This window comes from Camelina sativa, chromosome 8 (assembly GCF_030686135.1).
Source record: "Camelina sativa cultivar CO46 ecotype springtype chromosome 8, ASM3068613v1".
NCBI lineage: Eukaryota > Viridiplantae > Streptophyta > Magnoliopsida > Brassicales > Brassicaceae > Camelina > Camelina sativa.
In genome coordinates, this window is record NC_141887.1 from 6,048,379 (window position 1) to 6,072,092 (window position 23,714).

Sequence of the window (23,714 nt, forward strand, 5' to 3'; positions counted from 1 at the left end):
GACATCACTCCAGGGTGACTTACAAAACCATCATCTACCCGCATATTGATTTGTAGCTTTCCAAGAACCATCTACAAAACAAGTATAACACGACAAAGACCTATGAACCCCTAATCCCCACTTCCATAGGGAACAAACGCAGTGTTAATATCCGATGTGACTACCATATCCTCTGCGAGAACCCATGCTATTATTTATGAACATTTTATGTATTGACATAAAAAAAAAAACGTATTTTAGATATTTATATATTCTAATTTTTTTACCCTGTTTTCCGAATTTTTTCTTTATAAAAATATTAGACTGCGTTATGGTTTCTTTCTCAAATTTGCTGATGATAAAGTAGTCATCCTCCATAATCTTGAATTCTATTTTTTTTTAATTTGGAAAGTATATTAGTACAGTGATTATTTTTAAACTGTTCAAGTATGAATTCTAAAATGCCCTCGTGAAAAGCTTAATTGATCTATAAAGCCAAAAAAAAAAGTGGGACTGAATCCCCTAAAACACACGATATATGTTCAATATCACATCAGTAGAACCTTGAGGCAGTGTCGTAGACTGTCCCACCAGGGTACTGACCCCTAGGCTCGAACCCGTGATCTCTGTTTCCGCCCTGAAACCTAGCTCTCTCTCCGTATGCTTCAAACCGTTCTGTACCATAGGATCTGGATGGTGCATCCACCGAAGGTACTGGATCTTGAGCATTGCCAATGTTGTAACCTTGGGGATGACCAGATGGCATTAGATTGGCTGGACCAACCGTGCTTGGATGGTACTGATCAGTCATCCCCATGGCTTGCTGCTTGTATTGTTGCTGCCTGGCTTGTGATTCTTTCCTCATGATATCTTCTCTCTTACTCGTGTGACGTGCTCTAAGTGTAGCTAACTGTTCCTCGTACCGAGTATTGATGGTCTTTATTTTCTGTATATCAGATTTCAGATCAAATAATTAGAACCCAAACTAGAGTATTTCAGTAGCAGAACTTTCCAATTTTGTTGCTAACCTCTCGATGTCTGGCAATCTCTGCATCCTCTGCTTCGATTTGATCTTTTGCTAGTCTTGTTATATCATCCATGAACTTCTGTTCCAGACCTTCAAAGGTCTGCATCCCACGGTTATTATCATAACCAGTCTTGGGGTTTTCTTGGTGTTGTGATTGAGCTCTGGGAACACTGCCTTGCTTCTCCATTCCAGGCTTTGGATCCATTTGGCCACGGTAATACGTCCTCGATGAATCAACACCTTGTTGTCCTGTGTCAAACAGAACACTGTTGTAATCAAGAGACAAGACCTAAAGCTCGAGAAACACTCAATGCAGGATCTACATAAGGAATCATATCATTTTTATCTTCCTCTGACGATTTCTGCAAATATCTCAACCAGAACTAATACTCCTCCCATCCTATGTAAAATGGCATTGGAACACTCACCAATTATAGGAACAACTGTTGGTCATAATAAAGGACGCTAAGCCATATATGAGTATGAGCATTACTTCAATTTACCAAGGCTCATTAGACCTAAGAAACAAACCCATCACATGATGATTGCTCTACTTTACAATGCTAAGACACAAAGACCTGACTATGAATACCGACACAGTAAGTAAGACTTACCTTCATTGTAAACGGCAGTAGCCATTGGTCTCGACATACTTGCGCCATCTCTTTCCCATCTCCATTGACCCTCTGGTTGTGAATCTGAAAATGGTTGGTCCCTCTCAGGCGTGAATGCCTCTAGTTGACCTTGGAATTCAGAATGGGCGTCCTGTATCTGTCCAGCTCCATATGCACCGGCAGGTGAGTCCGCAAAGTTTCCGTGTCTTCTCATTGTTGTTACTCCCTCTCAAATCTGACCTACAAAGTTGACAACTAAGAAGAATAAAATTCAGGTACGGTTCATGACAGGCATAACTGTGTTATGCAATCCCTTAAACCAACTAAGAAATAAGGACATTAATATATTAAACCGCAGAGAAACAGAATCTAAAATATAGCCACCATTAGCTATAGCTTTAAACCTAATGTACCAATTCAAAGTGGATTACAAAATATAAAACTCCACAGCATCTTGCAAAGCCAATCCAAAGCATCGATTTTTTTGGAAGCAGTCATGATAGAGACGCCAATCGTTATAAGCATGACAATGCCCCAAAAAGCTTAAGTAAACAACCAACAATATGAAACCAAACCATCCCACATCATTCTTACATGAAAAGCCACACTCTTTTTATAAACTCTCTAACTGCTACAAAAGTAAGCATCAAGCAACCCAAATTAACAGTAGATACTAGTACTAGCTCCTAATTAATGCTTACAGATAGCAAACTACAAAGAAAATATAGAGGCAAACAAAAAGATTAAGATCCTCACAACTAAAATAGTCTAAAATAAGAACAATATCAAAAGCTTCTCTCACAGTCTTAAGTCCCAATAATTCCGTATTCCGATATCAGTTTCAGATGAAGAGTTTCTCAGAGAGATTTCAACAGTCACTTCGGATTTAAAAAAAAAAATTGAATCATTCAAGAAGAAAAAGAAAACGATTCGATCTACTAGGAGGAGCGATGGAATCTGAGAGTTTAACAACGTACCCGAAGCCACTGAAGCGGAGGAAGAAGAAGAAAGACGACGACGCAGAAGACCGAGGAAGAAGCAATGTACAATTCCAATTTTGTGAAATACGGGTGGGTATGGTTTGCTCCAAAAAAAAAAAAAAAAGTGAAATATGGGTCTCTGATTGGGCCTCCGGGTCGGATCTGTGACATTATAAATACGGTTACGGTTTAAGTACAGTCAGGTTACGGTTTAGATACGGTTCCGACGTGTCTTCTTGAGTAAAGCTTCAAAGGAGAGGAAGTACTTCCGACGTGTCTTGCTTGAGTAAGTTTCAAAGGAGAGGTGCGTGTCATGAATGTGTGGTATTACATTTTTTACAGTAATCATGATTTCATCTTGTTGTTTTCAATTGGAATAATAATAGTTTTGTCAATTATGCCACCCTTGTTCATAAGTGAGAAATTGTTTGTTTAGTCAGAATACAGATTTAGAAGCTCTTTGGGAAGAGAAAACCAAACAAAAAGTGCTGTAAACAGTACGCATGTTCGTTCGGTCCGCATAAATTTCTTAAAGGGCTACATTTGGGAAAGATGGACCGTGAGTCCGTGACTGGTTTGCACCGTCCAAAGGTTTCTCCTATGTTACATTTTTTCTTCTTTCCGAAGTATTTTTTTTTTTTTTTTTTTGTCTGGTTTGTAAAAATTATAGATCGCATGCTATAAGAAAAACTAATATATCTTATGGGCCATCATGATTCGTTATTATGCTTCCATTTAAGTGTCTAAAAAACCAAGATTTCGAGTAATCTCTACTAATAATAATGGGACATCATCTTCCCCAGAGTTTGTTAGAAACTTATTAAACTCAATTCATTTAACAAAATGGGTTTTTTTGTTAAACATGTCGAAATTGAGATTTTTATGAATTTATATTTTTCAACAATCAATCGATCACTGAGACTCGAACCAATAATTTCTATTTTTTAACAAACAATCAAAAAAAAAGGACAGTGAATCTCTAATAATTAATTATAGTATAAAAAAACCGTTATGATTAATAATAATTTAAAGAAATACTATATATATAGAAAAGTGAAGAAGAAGAAAAAAGAAAAAAAGCAGTGAGATTTTACAGCTCAGAAGGGTAATAAGCTTTTTGGTACAACTGACACTCTTCCAAGAAAGCATCAGATCCAATTTCCGCAATCATCTCCACACAAAAACAAGATTAAAGAGATAGACAGAGAGAGAGAGAGAGAGAGAGAGAGAGAGAAAGATATAGCTCGTGAAGAAGAAGCAGCACTACTGTTTAAAAAAAAATATAGAAAAAAGTGAAATCGCCATGGCCATGGATGATGATCGTCTTCGCTTCAGCCGCAGAATCCAGTTTCTTCTTCTTGCTTGGCTCGGTCGTTCTCGCTCCGGTATGCCCCCCCCCCCCCCCCAATTCACTCTCGCTATCTCTTTCCATTTTCCTCTTTCTTTTTCAGATTAGTTTTTTTTTTAGAGTTCTTGATTTTGACTTTTCTTAGTGGTTTTTGCTGTAAACTCTGTTCTGAAGTCGTAACTATTGCTGATTCATTTTGAGTGACTTGGTTTGAGTTCTCTATATATGAGACTTTTTTTGTGTTTCTACTTACAGCTTCATCAAACTCTATTGTTAAGTCCACCGATTCAGTTTCTTTTATTCTGGTGTTAGACTTGTGTTGTATGTTATTTATACAACCTGCCCTTCCAACTGTGGCATCATTACAGGAAGAATAGAATTTATCAGACGATTTGGATACAAGGATATAGTCAAAGCAACAGAAGGCTTTCGTAAGGTTATCTACAGCAACTACCACGGGTCTGCATACAGAGCCAAATTTAAAGGTGGTGAGGTTGCTTTGGTCAAAGAACTCAATGCTCTTGATCTTGGACGTGAACGGTTTGATGAGGAAGTCCAGCTCTTGGGTCGTTTACGTCACCGTCATCTCCTCACTCTTCGCGGCTTTTGCATCGGACGAAAGAGGTTTCCTTTGTCTATTTCTCTTGAAACTTTGAAAGAACGAATGAAAAAACATGTTTTTGTTTCTTACTTCTTGCTTTTTCTCAGGCTGCTAGTGTTTGACAACATTGAAAATGGAAGCTTGAAAGACCACCTCAATGGTAATAAAAACCCTTCAAAACATAATCATCAAAACGCAATCATTTGTTGAATCTTTTGTCTCTTTCTTGATAGATCCGCTAAAGACTCCTTTGAACTGGAAAACTCGCATCCAGATAGCCATTGGAGTCGCAGCTGCATTGGTAATGTTGCTTTTATTTTAACATACCAGTTATACTATTAAAGGGACTCAGAAGATGATTATGATCCGCTCTTTGACCACAGGACTACTTGCTAATCTTCAGCAGTAATGATGCACAGATATATGATGTTTCAGTGAACTCATGTAACATCATGTTGGATGAAAACTTCACCCCAAAAGTAAGTTTTCCCCTCATATATAGGTTCCTTTAAGCCCTTTTTTTTGTATCAGTTATTAATAAGTGGAATCTTCCTCTCATAGATTTCAGATATCCGCGTCAACAGGCACCCAAAAAACCATCCCAAAGCAATCCATGATTCTTGCTCTGAAGGTAAAACTTAAATTCACTTCTTTCCAAGAACAAGGATATGTAACCAATTCTTCATGGTTTGGGAAAAATGGTGTGTGTAGGATCATGTGCGGATGAGGAATGTGGAAACGTGATATTCCAACTAGGAGTATTGATGTTGGAGCTAATCACAGGACAGTCATCAGACAGACAAGGCAACGACTTGATCGAATGGGTACAAGACTCATGCATTGCAAACTCCATTGATAAAATGATTGATCCAGATTTAGGTTACAACTATAGCTCTAGAGAACTCCAGAAAGTTCTAGCCGTTGCTCGACTCTGCATTAAAACGAGGTACGAGCCTCCTTCATTCTCAATTACACATGTATACCGGTATCTACAAAAGAAGATCGATGTTGCAGCATAAATAGTAGTTTCTTGTTTGTGTACTGGATTGGTTGGATGGTTAAAAATGATAAGACACACGGTCTATCGTCCTTATTTTGTCTTTTGCCCATTTCACACCATTCTAGATGTGTAATAACAACTAACAGAGTAGTAGCATTGTACTCATCTTTATATAACTTTGGATCTGTTCGTTTCTTAGCTTATTTGAAAAACAATTCTTTTACCAAGTACAAATATGCCTGAAGCCATGAGCAACCCTTGCTACTATTGGTCAAAATACCATTAAAAACAAAACCTGGATTGAACAATGGTAGTATTTTCTTTGTTTCGGACATTAAAAATTGATAATAAAATCTTAAAAGGAACTACAAAGTTTATTCTCAAACTAAAAAAAATGGTAACAAGGATTTGAATTAGGACGAGGTTCTTCCCACTGAATTGGCAAAGTCTATAAAAAGACCCAAAAATAATACAATGCAAAAAGAAGAAGCAGATGTTTGATATCACTAAGATGCGCATGTGGATGGATCACTGCTGGGCACATTGCACACGCTGAGCACCGCCTGGGTGTTCTTCGTCATCATCGTCATAAGCCTCTCTTTGAGTTTGTGCCTTCCTTCTCATCTCATCCTCAATGTTCACATCATGCAGAGTCGTCTCTTCGCAGTCGTCTATATCCATATCGCTCATAGTTGCCTTGGTCGGCTTTGGCAAAACTTCTTCAATGGTCTTTGTCTGATCCGGGCTCAGCGATTCTGGGAACTCAACCGTGAAGTGGATGTATAACTTGCCCTTCATGAACGGCCTTTGGTACATCACCATTCCCTCGTCATTTATCGCCTTGTATGAATCTATCAGCAACCAAAATAGACACCACGGTAAGACATATAAACTGGCGTAAATAAAAAAATGAAAGGGGTGTATGATTGGGGCAAAGTAAAATACGTACCAGGTTTGACGACCTCTCCCGGATTGGATTTGATGAGAAGCTTTCTTGAGTCCAAATGGGTCAAGACAAACTGGAAGCCACACAAGGCCTCAGTTAGAGAGAGGGTGTGCTCCACAAACAGGTCATCTCCCTTTCGTTTAAACATTGGGTGCTCCTTCTGTTGAATGACGAACACTATATCTCCAGTGACAGTATCAGGCTGTTTCCAAAAGAAAAAGGCAGGAATTAGTCAATAGACGAAAAAAATTATAATGATCAAAGACAGGAAAAATAGAGAGTATCACAAACCGCTTCATCTGCTTGCCCACTGAATGTGATCTTCTGATTGTGTTGCATTCCCTTCTCCACGTGTACTTCAAGCACCTTCTTCTCAGAGACAACCTTGTCTCCTTTGCATTGCGGACACCTATCCCGATCATTGATGGTCTCTCCTGTGCCTTTGCAATCATTACAAGCATGCTGCACCTGCTGAATCATTCCAGGTCCAAACTGCCTGATCGAGACCTTAACTCCCGCACCCTGACAGCCACCGCACTTCGTTGAAGCTCCAGACTTGGAACCCTTTCTGCAATGATAAAGCAAATTATGTCAGTGAAAACCTCTTTTACACATCTTGGATATTCAAAGCAATACCGCAACCGTGAAAGGATAAGGTAATAAGTACTAACCCGTTACACTTTGAGCACAAAGCCTTCCTAGAAAGTGAGAGTTTCTTTGTTGTTCCGAGATAAACGTCCTCTAAGGAAACCTTCAGGGGATGAACAACATCTTCACCGCGCCTCTGCCTCCTTCCCCGACTGCTACCACCTCCGAATGGGTGTCCTCCACCACCACCAAAGAAGGACGAGAAGATATCAAATGGGTCATGCCCACCTCCTCCACCACCCATTCCCTCCTTGAGCGCATCCTCTCCATATTGATCGTAGATCTCCCGCTTCTCCGGATCACTAAGAACTTCATAAGCCTGAGCTAGCTCTTTAAACTGCAGAGACATGTAACATAATGTTTGAATATTTTTGTTCAAATCCAAAGACTCTACAGACAAACCAATTTACTCAATACACATAATCTCCAACACAATAAATTCAACTATCTCAAGTGCCAAAAGAAGAAATTTTTATAGACAAGTCGAATTCAAGAATCTAATTAACAGAATCACAAATCTATAAGAGTCTATACACAAAGGAGAGTCACCAGTTGACCTAAAACTCGCAGATTTCAGATCAAATCGAACATAAAGAAGACATTAACAAAGATCTAAGAGCACCATCGATCGAAGAATCCAAATCAAACTAACCAAACAAAATAAAAGACTAGACTTTTAAAACAGAAACCAAATCAATTATCACAGAATCAGAGCAATATTGAAGAAAAAAGGAGAAACCTTTTCAGGATCTCCACCCTTATCAGGATGGTTTTTGATGGCGGCTTTCTTGTAAGCTTTCTTGAGATCTTCAGGTGATGCGGTCTTAGGAACACCAAGGATCTCGTAGAACTTGGTGTTATCGCTCTTCCTAGAAGGTCCTCTTCCGAACATCTTTCTTTTCTCTTATTACGAAAACCCTAAAAGACAAAAAAACACAGAGAGAAGGAAAAGTCCTTCGAGAGGGGGGGAGAAGGAGACGGGAGTTTGTTGTGGCTGCTCGAAGACTTTTCTTCTGTTCAAGGTCTTGTGGAGCGGAACACTCTAGAACTTTTTATATCTTTCTTTCTTTTCTTTTTTCCCTTTTCCTCTTTTCACAATTTGTTTTTTTCTTTTATTTTATTCGTTTCTTTTCCTGTGAGAAAGAATGTGGGAAATTTCTCTTAAAAGAGATCAAAAAGATAATGGAAATTTAATTAAAAAAATAAAAAACCATAGAAAGAAGAAAAAAAAAAAGAGATAACTTAGACATTTACATTAAGAAATTCATTTACTCATCTATCTTATTATATGACATCCAACATATTGTAAAAGTCTCCTTTCTATATAGATTAAGATTTTATTTTATCTTCTAGCTACAATCCAAATACATTTAATATCCATTAATTTTCCACTAAATATATTTGATTTAAGAGTTTTTTTTGTTGACACAATTGATTAAAGAGTTTATAGTATTATATATCAACATAATCTAACTGCAAACCCAAAAAAACAAAAAAAAAACAATATATACACGAACATATAATCCAAATTTTTAAAAATCGTTATAATTTAACCAACTCTGACTTAATAATATACATGGAGAATCCAATTGATAAATGTTATTGATGACAAATTTCAGATGTTCAAAAAAAAACAAAAAATTGATATTGATGACAAATTTTGTTAAGCTCAATTGATCCAAATGATCATTTTCATAAATGCATGAGTAATGACATATTTCGAAACAAAATGATTACACAAATCGTTAATCAGGGTATGAGTAAGATTAAGATATAAACTCGTTTACTTAAGTGCTTTCAGACTTTCTTTCTTTTTTTACTTCAAGTGCTTTAGACAATTTATATGGGGACTCCTTGTTTATTCTGGTTTACTAAAGTAAGTGCGTCATGTGTCGCCTACGACAAGTACGAACAATGTTGATGATAGAGCTTAGCTAATACAACTTGGGAAGTACGAATAACACGTTTCAACGTATGATAGAACAGAACAGAACACAACCCGCACTCATGCTAGATTTTTTGCCAGAATTTTACCCAGGGTCCTGGATCCAGCCTTAAACTTAGCCAATCTGTGTATGTTAGTCATGTGTTTTCTAACTGATTTAAGTAAAATCAATATTTGTTGCTATGGTAGGCTGCGTATTGATTATCTCTCTTTATTTTATTTTTTTGAGTTTTGGAGCTTATTTTATTATTAGAAAAATGACGTTTTAAATTTCAGTGACACTGTAAATATTTAAAATGATTTTACAAATATTTTAAATTTTAAAACTAATTTTCATGTTTGCACCATCATAAAAGATGATGAAACAATAATATTCATTAGGGCAAAATAGTTAAAGTTTTAATTTTAAAAAACGATGTAACAGCAAATGTTGATTTAATTTTAATTTTAATTCTTAAACATTAAATTATCTTCCAGAAACAACACACTAATATTCTAAAGTTTTCACATGTTTTCTCTCATTAAATAGTTAATCCGCAAATCAAATTATGAATAAAATTGTTTCTCCTAAAAGTTTGTTGCAAAAACAAAAACATATTCTCTCTAATATGACAAAATAATGTATGTCACAGATAGTTTGCCCAAAAATAAAAATGACCAAAATCAACCCTAATTATTTGTTAAACGTTTATTCATATCTATACTTCAATACCCTATAAATAACAACCTAAACTATATTTTAATTCAAAAATTTGCTACCTAAACTATATTTTAATTCAAACTTGCTACCTAAATCATATGTAATATTGTCAATTTCAACATCACCTCGAACGGTATTAAGTCAGAGTCTAATGATGTTGAGTCAAAAGACTCGTGACGTTCACGTGGCACAAAGACTTACTCAAACCACGTCCTTTTTGGTCATTCTTGGGTGGATTGTGGCAAGAAACAAAGCGTTTGACAAAAAAACGGGGTATTAAAGTCTGTTTTTGGGTGTGTTGTGGGACTTTATTTTTGGTCATTTTTTGCCACAACAAACCAAAAAATGACCAAAATGATGTTATCTTGGTAAGTCTCAGTGTTATGTGGGTGACAGGATCGTGTGACTCATCATCGTTAAACTTCTACTTAACAACATTCGAGCATATGTTGAAATTGATATTTTATATAGTTTAGATAGCAAATTTGAAATTTAATTCAGTTTATGTTGTTATTTACAAGATGTTAAGGTTTATGTATAAGAAAATGTTTGCTAAATAGTTGGGGTTGATTTTGGCAATTACTCTGTCAAGAAAGTACTAAAAACGATAAAGGCTTACAAAAATTAATTATCTAGTATCTACGATAGAAAGCTCACTGCGTACTTAATCCTCTCGACCTTCCAGATTACAATTAGCCTTTTATAATGCAATTTATGTGTTATTCTCTTATATATTTTTGGTAAACCGAAGATTTTGGACTATTAAGCAGGTCTTAATCCTGTTGTTGGGTATAATTAAAACTATAAGCAATTAAGTCTAAAAATATCTAATACGTGTCCTTTCTCCTTATAAAAGAAAGAAATACTACAAAACATACCAGCAGAAGAAGATAGTGCACACCACACCAGTTACCAAATCAGTTGGACCTACCGAATTAAGATACAACATTTAATGGCTGGTTTTATTATTACATTCTCACGTTTATTACAATTAAAAAACAAAATGTTACTTATACATATTACTATTAAATAAATCAATAAACAGCACTTGCACATCATTATCGACCGACGTTTATATGAACGACGGCAAAAAAACACAGAGCAACGCCGTTAACTCTTGACGACGTCAGGTATATTAACCCTTGTCCGTTTACGTAAATGACAAAAATACCCCTACGAACAAGTTGCGCGTCAAAATCACAAAACGGAGAGACAGCAGCAGCGAACACAATCGATCGTCTCTCTCTCCCTCTCTTTCGTCATCTCTAATCTTCTTCTTCTTCTTCTTCATCATCATCACACTGACTGTGAAAAAGACCCCTTTTGTTTTTTTTTTTTACAATCTGAGATCTGGAACAGATATTTCTAAAATCTCATTAAATTCCCCCTTAAAGTTTCAATCTTTACCCTTTTTCCCCCAAATATTTCTGGAGATTTCTTTCTAAAATTTCTCCACCGATTCACCCCCCCCCCCCCAAGTCTCCCTGGCTATGAGAATCTATTGAAGTTCTTTCTTTCTCAGAGCTTCAATGATGCAAAAAAAAATCCCTAATTTTTTTTACCCCCAATTAAAAAAAAGAACTTCAAATTCATGGAGGATCCAAGCACATTCCGGTAGATTTGTATCTTTGGGGGAGAAGAAGAGAAAGTCAAATCTTTAGGGTTTTCCCGATTTGAAGAAAGTTTCGATTTTGTTTTTTTTTTGTATAAAACCAAATGTTCTCGAACCAGTTCGTTCTCGTCTTCTCTCTTCTTCTATGTCTCCCATTCGTCTTCTTCTTCGTTGCGCCACATGTGTTCCCTTCACCTCCTCCTGGTGAATCTTTAATCCCAATCTCCGATGAGATTGATGACCGGAGTTTATTCATCGCCGCTGCTGGCTCAACCTCTCTCTCCCATCTCTCATCTGGAAACCCTAACCCTAAGCTCAAGATTGCGTTTTTATTCCTCACCAACTCCGATCTCCATTTCGCGCCAATCTGGGATCGCTTCTTCTCTGGTCATCCTAAATCGCTCTACAACGTCTACGTCCACGGAGATCCTTATGCCAATATCACAAGACCTGGCAACGGCTCTGTATTTGAGAATGCCTTCATTGCCAATGCTAAGCGCACGGCACGAGCCTCTCCGACGCTTATCTCCGCCACGAGACGGCTCCTCGCCACCGCGTTTCTTGATGATCCTGCGAATACTTACTTCGCTGTGCTCTCTCAGTATTGCATTCCTCTCCACTCTTTCAACTACGTTTACAGCTCTCTCTTTGAGTCTTCGACTTTTGATAAATCTGATCCGGATCCTACTCCTAATCCTAGAGGTATCCGGATCTTGTACCGGAGTTTTATGGAACTGATATCTGATGAGCCGAGGCTTTGGAAACGCTACATTGCTCGGGGAAGGTATGCTATGATGCCTGAGGTTCCATTTGAGAAGTTCCGAGTTGGTTCGCAGTTCTTTGTTATGACTAGAAAACATGCTTTGTTAACCATCAAAGATCGGATCTTGTGGCGTAAATTTAAGCTCCCTTGTTATCGTTCTGACGAGTGTTACCCTGAGGAGCATTATTTCCCAACGCTGTTGAACATGAAGGATCCTGATGGTTGCACGGGGTATACGCTTACTAGGGTTAACTGGACTGGCACTGTGAAAGGACATCCTTATACCTATAAGCCTAAGGAAGTCGTGCCTGAGCTGATTCAGAGACTCCGGCGATCAAACCACTCTAGCTCCTACTTTTTCGCACGCAAATTTACTCCAGGTTGCTTGAAGCCGCTGTTGGCCATTGCAGATTCCGTGATTTTCAGAGATTAAGTTATGCAGGTAAGTGTTCAAAAGCCTTTTCCCTTCTTACTTACTTTCATCCTTGTGGATTACTATGTATGTGTCTATGTGACTTGGTCAAGGAACTAAACCGTACATTGATAGATAGTTGTAATGTTAGGGCTTGTTTTGATCTAAAGCCATTTGATATGAAACATGTTTATAAGCAGAACATTTGGCTATGGTGGTTGGTTACACAAGACTTAATTTTTTATCAGAGTATGTTTTATTAGTGAAGTGTTTATGAAAGCACGAATGGTCATGAGAATCAGCTTGGATTTAGATACTGTACTGTTTAGTAACTGAGATAAAACAGTCCTTAACATTACACATCTACCAATCTATAGTTTAGCTGTACCCCTCAATACTCTGATTTTAAGCAAGATCTTGGTAATGGTGGAAAGACGATTATGAGCACTTAGGTTGTTCAGAATTAATCATCACAGACTCTTCTGATTTCTCAGTGAAAGTTTAATGAAAAGCATGTATCATCGTTAAGATAAATGTCTGCATTGGCTAGACTATGCGCTCTAATCATAAATCATAAGAAGCAATTTATATTATCCAATTTTGGATGATACGGAGAAGTGTATTGTGCTATTTTCTGTTTCATTGCTCTGTCATACATCTGTGAAGAAAATGTGTGGAATTGCATTGTGTTGGTGTTCTCTTGTTTGGATCTTTAATAAAAATGAACAGCCTCTCAATTTTGTTTTGCTTTTGGGTATGTCGTTTCAGGGTGACAAAAGAAAGTTTTGGACCCAAGAGGTTTTATGATATGGGTTGAACCGTTGAGGAACAGATGCCACTTTCAGGATTAAGAAGTGGCAAACCGAAACGATGTTCGAAATAAATATACCAGTTTTAGTGGTACTTGGAGGCAGCGCTTGCCTGTTAGCTGTTGTGACATATATATATCACACGACACGAGAACACAGATTAAGAGATGGAGAATTTGTAATTTGTTTTTATTTTTTTGTTTTCTTTTTGTTCTTAGAGCTGGTGCTGTTACATGGCAGAGCTCTTTTTACCTCAAAGGCTTGGGGTTTGTAGCATTATAAATGTATCAATGAAAGAGATATGTTATTTTCTTGATCTCTCTTGTGGTGAACACCACATTGAATATATATAAAAAGATCAAAGTTAATTTTTTTTAATCTAAAGTCTAATAAAGACATCGTCATCTGGCTGAGATGCAATACAAAGAGGTCATAAGCGTGTGAGATATCTCTTCCATGTTTCTGATTTATTTGGAAAGACAAATCTAGTTGGTGATGTACAAAGAGAAGCACACACACAAGCAGAAAGAGTCTGAGATCATCCTCGAGAATACCAGTCTATCAATGTCAACAACAACTATAAAATGGCATAGATCAGCCTTTCTTGACTGGCCTTTGGACGTACGATTTGTTCGGATCCTCTGTCTTTAACTTTGGAGGACGCGTCTCTCCTTTTTTGGCCTGAAGAGATAACAGAAGCTTAGATTGAAACTTTTGACCCAAATGAAATAAGTAATCCACCAATAGCTAACAATGCGTCTCTTACCTTTTTTCCTGATTTTTGAAAGTCTCTCCAGCTTGATACCTACACAGGGAGACCCAAACTTTAGTCAACTTCAAGGACAAAAACCAATTGCATATATGATCTTATGATCATATTAGCAGCAGATGGAACCAGGACTTGCTCCTTCGAATCCAAAAACAAGTGTCAAAGAGTTTTGTTCATAAGAAGTGATTAACGCTTCAGACTATTCTCAGATGAATTCCCTTCTCTAAATCCATTGACACAAGTGTCAAAAGGTCAGCTAAAATGATACTAAACTAATGCGTTCATAGGCAGGTAATGATTTAGGATTATTGGTCAACAAAATAACATACCCTTTTTTCTCTTGTCCCTTCCCACTGTTCTTCATGCTCACGCTTTTTCTTCCATATCTCCTTTTGTTCTGCTTCATCCTTCTTCAGTCTTCCCTCTTCTTCTGATATCTAAATATCAAGAAGAAATATAACACAAATAAACGAATGAATGATTGTGCCACTTCTCACGCAGAAAATATGACGCAAGGGGAACTAGAAACTCTATATACCCTCATCGCCATTTTTCTTCTACGCCACTCTTGGTCTGTTAATATCTCTCGGACCTTTAACTTAAGCTCCCTCTGAAACTCTTCAGATTGCTCAAATATGTGCTCATGCTTTCCCTGTGTACATAAAAATTGTGTAGACAAGTTAAAAGGAATCTGGACTATTAAAAGAAAAAATGGAACATAAGATATTAAGGATTTAGATATATGAGAATACAATAAGTGGTGACATAACAGAAATCAGTGAAAGCAACAACGAAGAAAGACATTTAAACTTTGACAAACATGAGCTAGAAATTATGTAGCTTAGAAGTCTTATTTCATGGAACAGGGTATTAAACCGAACAACAAGATCATATCAGCTAAGCAAGATATTTTCAAAATGTACTACTATGTTACACATGCATCTGGCAACAACTTCATCTGGAAACTCAAAGAAAACTTCTTGCGAAAATTGCAACTTGCCAGAAAGAAACAGATACTATACACTCACTGAACAAGCAACAACAGTTAGTTCCCTCCAGAAGAAGCCTGATTCTGACAAAAGCTAGGGTCTTATAAAGAAAATATGCAGTTTCAAAAATAATACTATAGATATCACAGGTTACAATGAGCCAGCTTGACTCTGTATCCAATCACGTTGGACAAACAGAAGAGGTAAACAACGAGGATGTCAGATAAATAAAGCTTAGATCAGAACCCCGAAAGAAACGGGTTTCTTACCTCATCAACCAAGGACTTTATTTTAGAAGCGGTATCTTTCTTTAACTGTTTCTTTCTCTTCATCCTAAGCTCTTCTGCATTTCACCGTCGAAAGAAAGAAGGTTTGACGAGACAGAAAAATTGAAGGTAAACTACAGATTCTGGTATAATTTACAGATTCAGAAAAGCCAGAGGAGTTCCTAACAACTCCAGAAAGTTATCAAACAGGTAATACTTGGACAGTGGACAGTTGGACCCAAGATAAACTACAAAATCTTACCTTTCGCAGCATGGACTTGGGTGAGAATATAATCTCTTTCTTGGTCGTTCAGCAGTAGTTGTTGCGCTTTTGCCAATGCTGTTCAGTTATCATAAAACATTAAAAACATTACGAGTTCATCCAGACTAATCAAATCTTTAAGGAGAGAGCCAAGCATTTCATGCTTGATACAACACCGAGATGGTGGATTCACACAAAAACAACTGAATATGTAAATAAACTATGGAAAACAAAATTTTAAGAATATAAACCTCCAAAAGCGTCCTGTGCTTGTGGATGTTTGCATTTGTCAGGGTGAACCATCAAAGATATCTGGAAAAAAGGTTGAGATCAGTCACAAAGTCTCCAGTGTGTTGTCAATCAGTGGCGTAGTAACCACTTGGGCAACGATTTTGTTTCTACCAAGTCGATAAACCATGGAATAAAAAACAAATGTCCTCAAAAGTGAAACTCGCAGGAAGAAAAAATACCTTTCTGTACTGTCTTTTAACGTCATCCGTGGAAGAATCGAAAGATAGGTTAAGATGCTCAAACGGGTTCAGTTTGAAGCATGAGAGAATCCTACAAAAGTTTCAAAACTTGAAGATATAAAATCACTAGAGACATGAAAATGCAACAAAACTACCATAATGATATTAACTGTAACACTACTATACATAGAAGACATGTGCAAAAACTACCCCCAGATCACAACTTCGTATTGCCCCAAAACAAAACAACAACAAGACAGTGAAAAAGGAGAGAAATTGATCCAATATTCAGAAGATCCACTTTCTAATTAGTGCATAGTCAAAATTAAGCATATCCAAAAGAGCTGTTTAATTCCGTTTCATACAGTTCCCAAAGTTACGATCGTCCTAAGAGGTAATCGCAGAACATAGAAACCCTAGCCCACTATGAATTGCATAAACACGATGTCAGATCGGGAACAGAGGTGAAAGGGTACAAGCTAAATTAGAGAGATAAGGAAAAAAAGGGTTTCGAAAGGAACCTGACGACTTCGTTGTCTCTCTCAACTTCACCGACCTCGGCGAGGAAAGATTTAAGAATCGCATCGTCTTCTATTTTCACCTCTCCCATGACTCTGTTTTCTTATGATTATCTTCTTCTCCTTCCAACGATGGCAAACAAAAAAAGAGTTGAAGGGAGAAACCAAATTGGCGGATTCTCTGGGCTCTCTCTATTCTGGAATTGCAGTCGGGTATTCGGATGGGTTAAATTGTGGGTCTGGATCTGAGTCTTTCGGGTCAAACAAGTGTATTCGGATTTAGGGACAGAGAATGTAATTAACTGTCAACTAGATAAATTATTATTCTTTGAGAAGAAAAATATCAATTTTTAGATATTTATTGGAGCACTTTGACAAAATATGGTTTTTAAAGTAAATTACATTATCAAAAAAAAAAAATTGATTAATAGGTTAATCAAGAATTAATTAATGCTTTTACACTATAAAATTTGAATGTTGAATCCCAAATAATACGATATTAATAATTATTCATATTAATGGAGCAAAGTTTACCGGAGATTATAAGGAACTAGATTAGGACCCGCACATCGTGCGGGTTTTAAATTGTCAAATAAAAATAAGTAATATGATATATTAATCTTTTGCTATAAATAAAAAACTACTTTTCAGAAGTAAATATATATAAATATCTTTTAGTTAGGGAAAAATCATATTCCCATTGATGAAATTTGTTTTTTCTTTATTTTTAGATTAATGTATTAATTTATATTTTTCTATTTTAAATTTATTATATAAATTATTAAAATAATCTAAAATAAAATTATCAGCAACCAAAAATTTTGCCAAACATTCAAAATGAATATCAGAATTGCCAAATTTTAAAAACATTCCACAACTTATTGGTATAATATTTTACATGCAAACAACTCGTCAAAGTGTCTTCTTATTAACATCCATTAGCTCTAAGTTTTACCATAAAGAATATGTTCATACACCAAAAAATATATTATTGTTAAAGTATAGTCTTTATCATCACCTATAAAATGTTTGTATGAACAAATTGAACCAATTTTATGTATCTTTCCTTTCACTTTGACATAGTTCCTTTAACCACTAAAATTGTTGTGTCATTGTTTCTTTAACCACTATAATTGTTGTGTCATTGTTTCTTTAACCATTAAAATTGTTTACTCACAAAAAAAACTTAGAAAAAACATCTCCACCATTGCAATGAGTTTATAACCAACCCAATACAAATTGAGAAATTGAAAAAAAAAAAAATTATTTGACATAATAAAAATAAAAAATAGAAAACTATAAGCACAATGATATATGAGACTTGGATAATTCATAGATATAAATAGAAACTAAAAATACTACAACATAATAATTTTTTTTGGTATTACATATCCTTAACTTAAAAAAAATATTACAAAACTTTATTTTAAATCATCACAGGTTTCTAATTTGAAAATCAAATTGAAGTAAATAATGTAAAATCTTAACTAAATTATAAAGTAAAAAAATTAAGAAGAAGGAATATAATCAAATATTAATTGTTCAAATCCCTAACTGAAAACAAAATTTGACTAAAAACATATAAAATTTTAATTTACATCATATAGATATTTATAATTGATAATGAAATTGAAATAAATAATATAATATTTTAGATTAAATCATGATACATGTTACAAATATTTATACGTGTTGTAATCTCATATATATTATTTATAATAATATATAACATAAAAATAGAATATAGTTCCGATCATGTTAATGAGTAACTTCAAAATGAAGTTTTGTATAAATGTGTTGTTATTACGTTGAGAACATATTTTTACACTTGTCAACATCTTAAATTGATAACTTGACATATGTGATGATAACGTTGACGACTAAATTTGAAAACAAAAATTTATAATTTACATGATGAAATTGTTAGTTTTCTTTTTCTAAATTTTCAGACCCGTGTAAAATCTAATCGATAGACTTGACACTTTTCTCGATCATGTTAATAATTAAATTGAAACCAAACATTTATATATGTCGTGATTATTATATAAATACAAAAAAAAATCTAGGAGAATTAGGTTAATAATAAGAAATTAGTTCAATTTTTATATATAAATAGTTATTTATTGTTACTTCTGTATATATTTTCTTTTTTATGATAGATTTAGAACTTGTAATAAAACATAAGATATGTTCAATTTCCTTACAGTGATAGGTAAATTTTTTCTTTTTGTTTTTGGATTAGTTTTTTTGTTTGGTAAATTTTTTTTTAACTTTTTTTTAGCGATTAACTTAGACATGAATCAAAATCTAAGATCGTTAATTTGACACATGTCGCGATCATATTAAGCAATAATCTGGACACATGTAAATATCTTAGATATACAATTGACACATGTCACGATCTTGTTAATGAGTAACTTTGACATCAAGATTTATATAATAAGATTATTTTCTTTTTCTATTATGTTGTCTTATAGTCATCCGTTTTCTATGGAATAATGTTATTCCTTAATATATTTGGTAACCAATTAAATTGGTAACAAAAGAGTTTTTCCTAATCAATCTCTACTTTGATGAACGGCTGAGATTAAATCTTAAGGAAACTGAATTATGTCCTCTTTCCACCTATAAATATATGCCTTTAGTCCATCATAAAGGCATCCAAAATAAATCTCAGAGAGACAACACATAAAGAAGAAGTTTATAGGCAAGAGGAGAGAAACCTAATCACCTAACTAGAAGATCAGGACATCAGAAAGTTGTTCTCTATTACAATGAATGGAGGAGGTACTCCGCTAACCCTACTTTATAATTCTGTCATGTGATTAATCATGTTGTTTAAAAGATCTTAAGGTTCATGTAAATTACACTTACAGAGATCTCTAGCGATATGTAATTAGAATCGTTCAGTATGATTTTATTTACAATTGAATGAGTCATTAGTCTAGAGAAGAAAATGTTGTCTGTAGTAAATTTAATTTAATAGAGACAGAAGAAATTACTCACGATAGAAATATTTGATGATGAATACAAAAAATGAAACAAAATAAATAATAAATTTAGACGATTAAAAAAAAACTTGATTGGTAGTAAAAAATATACTACGGAAAACAAAATCTGTCATAAAACAGAAGAAATTATCATAATCGAGTTCACAATATAGTCATTTTATTAGTAATTTAAGAAATACTGCATTTTTCTTACCACATATGAATTAGGTATTGATTTTATTATCCCGTAATGTAATTAAATACTTTTTTTTGGAGGGGATAATATAATTAAATACTTTTTTTTGGAGGGGGGTCACATATGAGATGCTTATGAATAGTAACCAATGTATATATGCACGTACCCAACAATTCAACTAAAATGAAACCAATATGTGATATTTGTTTCCAACTCATGAACTGTTCTTGCTTTGAAGTTCAAACTCATGAACCGTTCGACAGTACACTCATGAACATCTCCATAAAAAATCATAGTTTTCTATTTCCAATTTCCAAAGAATTAACTGGTTTTTCTCTCAACTTATAAATTTTTAAAAGTTCAAACTGGTAACTGTTATACCCACGATTGGTCATCTCGGATAATGGGCAAGGGGCATGGGCCGGACACACTGAATGGGCCAAGAACGTAGCATTGATCGGCCCATCAAGCCTAAAGAGAAGGCTGGAACGCGGAGAGGCGTCCCACGAGTCAGCTCGGAGTTCGGACTCGGTCAAAGATTCTCATATTTAATCGAATTGATTAGGATGCGAGATTTGCGTAGAGACTTAATTAGGCATTGATTGTGTGTAATCAGCTAGTATAAATACATAAGGGGGGTCATTGTATTGGGGAGGGGAAAAATTTTTACACTCAAGTAATAATATACACTTTTTAGCACTCAAAAACTGTCAGTTTAGTTTGGAACTCTAACGATGGTGAGCTCCTCCACTCGTAAAACACTTCCAAAGGAGAATTCTGGTTTCAGTTCTCACACTAAACTTAATTTTTATCTTCATGTGCTCATACTTGCAACTTTAATGTAGTGAGACATGAATGAATAAAACGAGTTCACATATTTTATTTGCGAACAGTATGGAACAACAAAAATTTGTACAAAACACAACACTTTTCGTAAATATGTCTTTACTTTAACGAGGTCACAAACCTCATCAAAAACAATAAATTATACTTCTAATAATGTTCACCCCCTCAAACTTTCTTCCCTCTCCTACTCTTAATTCTTTATTTTCTTTATATAATTATTTTTCTTTTTTTTTTACCCACAAACCAAAAAGGTTAGTGGTAAAACATATATAGAGGAAAAAAATTAAAGTAAAAAAAAACCATGATCAACAACAATTATTGGGTTAATATGCATATATATTCGAGTATACACAAACTCGATTACATATACACATATATAGATAATAATATCATATGCTTTATGATTCTTCGTAAATTACCCCCCTCCTTTTTGGTCGGGTCTAAGTGGCAATGCAAAATGGCTCAACTGATAAGAGTGACCTCCTACGTTCCTTGCAGCCATTAATCCAACTGTCATGTCCAACACCAATTGCTTTGTTGACAAAGTTTTGGGCTTGGAATTGGGTTTTGGTGTTTGGGCCAAAAGATTCAGTGTTAGAGGACTTCCAAGAGTAGTCACATGTGTTGAAGCAAGCAGCTCCTACGGTATCGTCCACCGTGGACGGCGGTTTTGTTGACCTAGCAAGCTGAGCCACCCTTGGCCTCGGCGGCAGAGAGTGAACCACCGGAGTCGAGAGATCCGATTTGGTGTCGAATTCATCAGTCACAGGCCATTTTGCGTTTCTCTTTGGTACCCCAATGGGCTTATGGGCCAACCTATGAACAGTCACAGGAATGGGCTTTTGTGCTAACTTATAGAGAATCCCATTGGGCTTGTAGGCAAACTCGTCTGGTGCCTCATCTTCTTCCTCTTCTTTCTCTTCTTCTTCCTCTTCGAACCACTGAACCTCCGATTCAGTCTCGTCCTCTTTCTCGATGGGTTCGTCGCTGACTTCAGCAAAAGTGAGGAGGAGGCGTCCGTCTTGGCGTTTCGCGGCGAAGTTGTTGTGCGACGGCATAGAGACAGCCTCAAGAACCAATCGGCCATTATCGCGGCGAGTTTTCATGTGCAGAGACGAACCAGATTGGCTCGAAAGAGAACGAATCGGAGGTGGAAACGATCCTCGTGGCAGCTCGATGCAAGGTGTGTGAATCGGAACCGTGATTGGTGATTCTTGCTCAGCCTCAACCTCAACCAAAGACTCTGTTATTTCGTCTTCTACCTTGGTCTCCGTCACGTTGAGAACGAGACTCGTCTCCTCCTGAATCTCGATTTCAGCATCTCCAGTCTCCGACGATGCATACGAAGAGAAGCCTTCGCAACCCGTCTCGGATCCGAGACTCTCCGTGCAAATTTCGAGGCTTTTCTCGCTCAAAGAACTCGCACGTTTCATCAAAGGATGAACGTACGGCGGAGGAACCGTGTCGTTGCTCGACTCGTTCTTCTTCTTGTCGGACAAGATCGAACTCCATACATTGGACTGACCCGGTTCGGTCTCATCCTCTTTCTTAGCGTTCTTGTCTTGTTGAATCTGTGCCCAGATATCGACTCCGGATCTTGATTCTTCATCCGCTTCGTCATCGTCAGGAGGAGAAGAGGGAACACGAAGCTTCTCAGAGGAAGAGATCCTCTTCATAGGAGAAAACCCATTTTGGGAAACCCAAGTCTTGGATGACAAATCGGCGGAGAAGGTTCTCCTGAGTGAAGGTGCAGATGAAGTGTTCGACGAAATGCCACCAAGGATCGTCACTATGCCTTGCTGTCTCTTCAAAGAAGAAGACAAGCCAAGGCTCTTGCTTAAGCCACAAGCCATCATCTCAGATAAGGAATCACAAACCTCCTGACAACACTATTCCCTCGCTTTGCTGCACAAAATTATTACAAAAAAAAATCAGAAATGTTAATACAAAATTATGAAATTAAGCTCTTTTTTTTGTTTCATTGTGATGATGATCACGTTTATGGGACATGTAACATACCTGGAGGTTTGAGAGAGTTCAAAGCAAGGGTGAAATATTCAAAGTGTTGTGTTTGATTAGAGAAGATGTGTTTTGTTATGGTTTGATAGATGAGAATGAGACATGAAGAGGGGAGTGAAGAGGTGCTTTATATATAGAGAGAACTTCTTTCATTATGGAACCATGTACTGTGGGGTCCTCCATAAACTCTCTTCATTGCTTTCATATTTTCTTTTTTTCAATTATCTTTATGGTATTGATTTCTCAAAACAATGAAAAAAGTTTTTAATATTGTAACATATATTTTTTAATTAAGAATTTGATGCAAAAAAAAAAAAACTGTATTAAATGCATGTATTTTGATGTTGTTGACAAAGAAAATACATTACTAGTGTATAGTTAATCATATTTAATCAGCAATTTATATGTATTGCCTGAGAATTAGTTATTATTAGTTATAATGTTCGAAAATACATGTGTAGTTGTAATTTGATTTTACTTTTTTTTTGTGTTTATCTAGGGTTTTAATTCTAATGATTTCCCGACCACCCGCACTACAATCTAAATTCTGCATGTATTACGCTAACTTTGCAAAAACAAAAACGAGACGGGTAATTTTAGTTGTGTTCTTATAACTAACGCGTGTGTCGCCAAACAAAACTAACGGATATGAAACGAAATCAATGTTAAAACAAAAAAAAAAATACTATAGTGTACATATAGGTCAAGAAAAATGTTGACGTATGGCATCTATTCCCTGTTGAACCAATAACGTGGCACATTGTGGAAGTCACAATTTTCATCTTTCTTTAGAGCTAAAACGATGAGAATGTTCCAAAAATATGCAAAGAAAGCTGGATGCCATTATTAGGATGTTCGTTTTTTTATAAGTTAGTTACCTTTCTACCACTTGGTGGTAGGTTTATTTTTATACTACTGACTACTATTGAGCAAAAACAACGCCGTTTGAAGCTTTATGCTTAAAGCATCTCATAATAGTTGTCATCAAAGAATATTTGTCTAAAC

General features: G+C 35.8%; 6 protein-coding genes across 7 annotated transcripts; 2 read left to right on the forward strand and 4 right to left on the reverse strand.

The window, feature by feature from the left end:
- Positions 1-356: 356 nt before the first annotated feature.
- On the reverse strand, positions 357-2,981 carry LOC104706493 (uncharacterized). 2 transcript variants are annotated; one of them, XM_010422691.3, is made up of 4 exons: positions 2,598-2,981; positions 1,621-1,875; positions 1,008-1,255; positions 357-925 (listed from the first exon to the last, which is right to left on the reverse strand). In XM_010422691.3, the coding sequence occupies exons 2-4, from the start codon at positions 1,832-1,834 to the stop codon at positions 533-535; spliced, it is 855 nt and encodes a 284-aa protein (XP_010420993.1). In that variant the 5' UTR covers positions 1,835-1,875; positions 2,598-2,981; the 3' UTR covers positions 357-532. The 2 variants fall into 2 exon arrangements, with proteins under 2 accessions (XP_010420993.1, XP_010420994.1); XM_010422692.3 differs by having other exon boundaries at positions 1,621-1,860; positions 2,598-2,884.
- Positions 2,982-3,667: 686 nt separating this feature from the next.
- On the forward strand, positions 3,668-5,783 carry LOC104736217 (putative receptor-like protein kinase At1g49730). Its single transcript, XM_010456168.2, has 7 exons — positions 3,668-3,985; positions 4,317-4,572; positions 4,657-4,709; positions 4,783-4,850; positions 4,933-5,028; positions 5,111-5,180; positions 5,261-5,783. The coding sequence occupies exons 1-7, from the start codon at positions 3,904-3,906 to the stop codon at positions 5,566-5,568; spliced, it is 933 nt and encodes a 310-aa protein (XP_010454470.2). The 5' UTR covers positions 3,668-3,903; the 3' UTR covers positions 5,569-5,783.
- Positions 5,784-5,865: 82 nt separating this feature from the next.
- Positions 5,866-8,400, reverse strand: LOC104706495 (chaperone protein dnaJ 2). The gene is made up of 5 exons (XM_087462524.1): positions 7,883-8,400; positions 7,167-7,480; positions 6,787-7,063; positions 6,499-6,697; positions 5,866-6,400 (listed from the first exon to the last, which is right to left on the reverse strand). The coding sequence occupies exons 1-5, from the start codon at positions 8,033-8,035 to the stop codon at positions 6,078-6,080; spliced, it is 1,266 nt and encodes a 421-aa protein (XP_087318650.1). The 5' UTR covers positions 8,036-8,400; the 3' UTR covers positions 5,866-6,077.
- A 2,427-nt stretch (positions 8,401-10,827) lies between these two features.
- On the forward strand, positions 10,828-13,698 carry LOC104706497 (glycosyltransferase BC10). Its single transcript, XM_010422696.3, has 2 exons — positions 10,828-12,605; positions 13,344-13,698. Exon 1 carries the CDS (start codon positions 11,505-11,507, stop codon positions 12,594-12,596), a length of 1,092 nt encoding a protein of 363 aa, XP_010420998.1. The 5' UTR covers positions 10,828-11,504; the 3' UTR covers positions 12,597-12,605; positions 13,344-13,698.
- Positions 13,699-13,738: 40 nt separating this feature from the next.
- LOC104706498 (J domain-containing protein spf31) lies at positions 13,739-16,985 on the reverse strand. The gene is made up of 9 exons (XM_010422697.3): positions 16,662-16,985; positions 16,141-16,231; positions 15,922-15,982; positions 15,671-15,748; positions 15,412-15,485; positions 14,692-14,805; positions 14,483-14,590; positions 14,151-14,189; positions 13,739-14,065 (listed from the first exon to the last, which is right to left on the reverse strand). Exons 1-9 carry the CDS (start codon positions 16,748-16,750, stop codon positions 13,979-13,981), a joined length of 741 nt encoding a protein of 246 aa, XP_010420999.1. The 5' UTR covers positions 16,751-16,985; the 3' UTR covers positions 13,739-13,978.
- Positions 16,986-20,772: 3,787 nt separating this feature from the next.
- LOC109125893 (protein FAF-like, chloroplastic) lies at positions 20,773-22,842 on the reverse strand. Its single transcript, XM_019228679.2, has 2 exons — positions 22,710-22,842; positions 20,773-22,595 (listed from the first exon to the last, which is right to left on the reverse strand). The coding sequence occupies exon 2, from the start codon at positions 22,544-22,546 to the stop codon at positions 21,131-21,133; it is 1,416 nt and encodes a 471-aa protein (XP_019084224.2). The 5' UTR covers positions 22,547-22,595; positions 22,710-22,842; the 3' UTR covers positions 20,773-21,130.
- Positions 22,843-23,714: the final 872 nt, after the last annotated feature.

Excerpts from the sequence above, each read along its gene's own strand:
- LOC104706493 (XM_010422691.3), bottom strand. The coding sequence starts at position 1,834 with ATGAGAAGACACGGAAACTTTGCGGACTCACCTGCCGGTGCATATGGA. Across the intron at positions 1,256-1,620 it reads TACTGCCGTTTACAATGAAG|GACAACAAGGTGTTGATTCA; the intron begins GTAAGTCTTACT and ends TGTTTGACACAG. Across the intron at positions 926-1,007 it reads AGATTGCCAGACATCGAGAG|AAAATAAAGACCATCAATAC; the intron begins GTTAGCAACAAA and ends TCTGATATACAG.
- LOC104736217 (XM_010456168.2), top strand. The coding sequence starts at position 3,904 with ATGGCCATGGATGATGATCGTCTTCGCTTCAGCCGCAGAATCCAGTTT. Across the intron at positions 4,573-4,656 it reads TTTTGCATCGGACGAAAGAG|GCTGCTAGTGTTTGACAACA; the intron begins GTTTCCTTTGTC and ends GCTTTTTCTCAG. Across the intron at positions 5,181-5,260 it reads CCATGATTCTTGCTCTGAAG|GATCATGTGCGGATGAGGAA; the intron begins GTAAAACTTAAA and ends TGGTGTGTGTAG.
- LOC104706495 (XM_087462524.1), bottom strand. The coding sequence starts at position 8,035 with ATGTTCGGAAGAGGACCTTCTAGGAAGAGCGATAACACCAAGTTCTAC. Across the intron at positions 6,698-6,786 it reads GTGGGCAAGCAGATGAAGCG|CCTGATACTGTCACTGGAGA; the intron begins GTTTGTGATACT and ends TTTTGGAAACAG. Across the intron at positions 6,401-6,498 it reads GGGAGAGGTCGTCAAACCTG|ATTCATACAAGGCGATAAAT; the intron begins GTACGTATTTTA and ends GGTTGCTGATAG.
- LOC104706497 (XM_010422696.3), top strand. The coding sequence starts at position 11,505 with ATGTTCTCGAACCAGTTCGTTCTCGTCTTCTCTCTTCTTCTATGTCTC.
- LOC104706498 (XM_010422697.3), bottom strand. The coding sequence starts at position 16,750 with ATGGGAGAGGTGAAAATAGAAGACGATGCGATTCTTAAATCTTTCCTC. Across the intron at positions 15,983-16,140 it reads TTAAAAGACAGTACAGAAAG|ATATCTTTGATGGTTCACCC; the intron begins GTATTTTTTCTT and ends CCTTTTTTCCAG. Across the intron at positions 15,749-15,921 it reads AGCACAGGACGCTTTTGGAG|CATTGGCAAAAGCGCAACAA; the intron begins GTTTATATTCTT and ends ATAACTGAACAG.
- LOC109125893 (XM_019228679.2), bottom strand. The coding sequence starts at position 22,546 with ATGATGGCTTGTGGCTTAAGCAAGAGCCTTGGCTTGTCTTCTTCTTTG.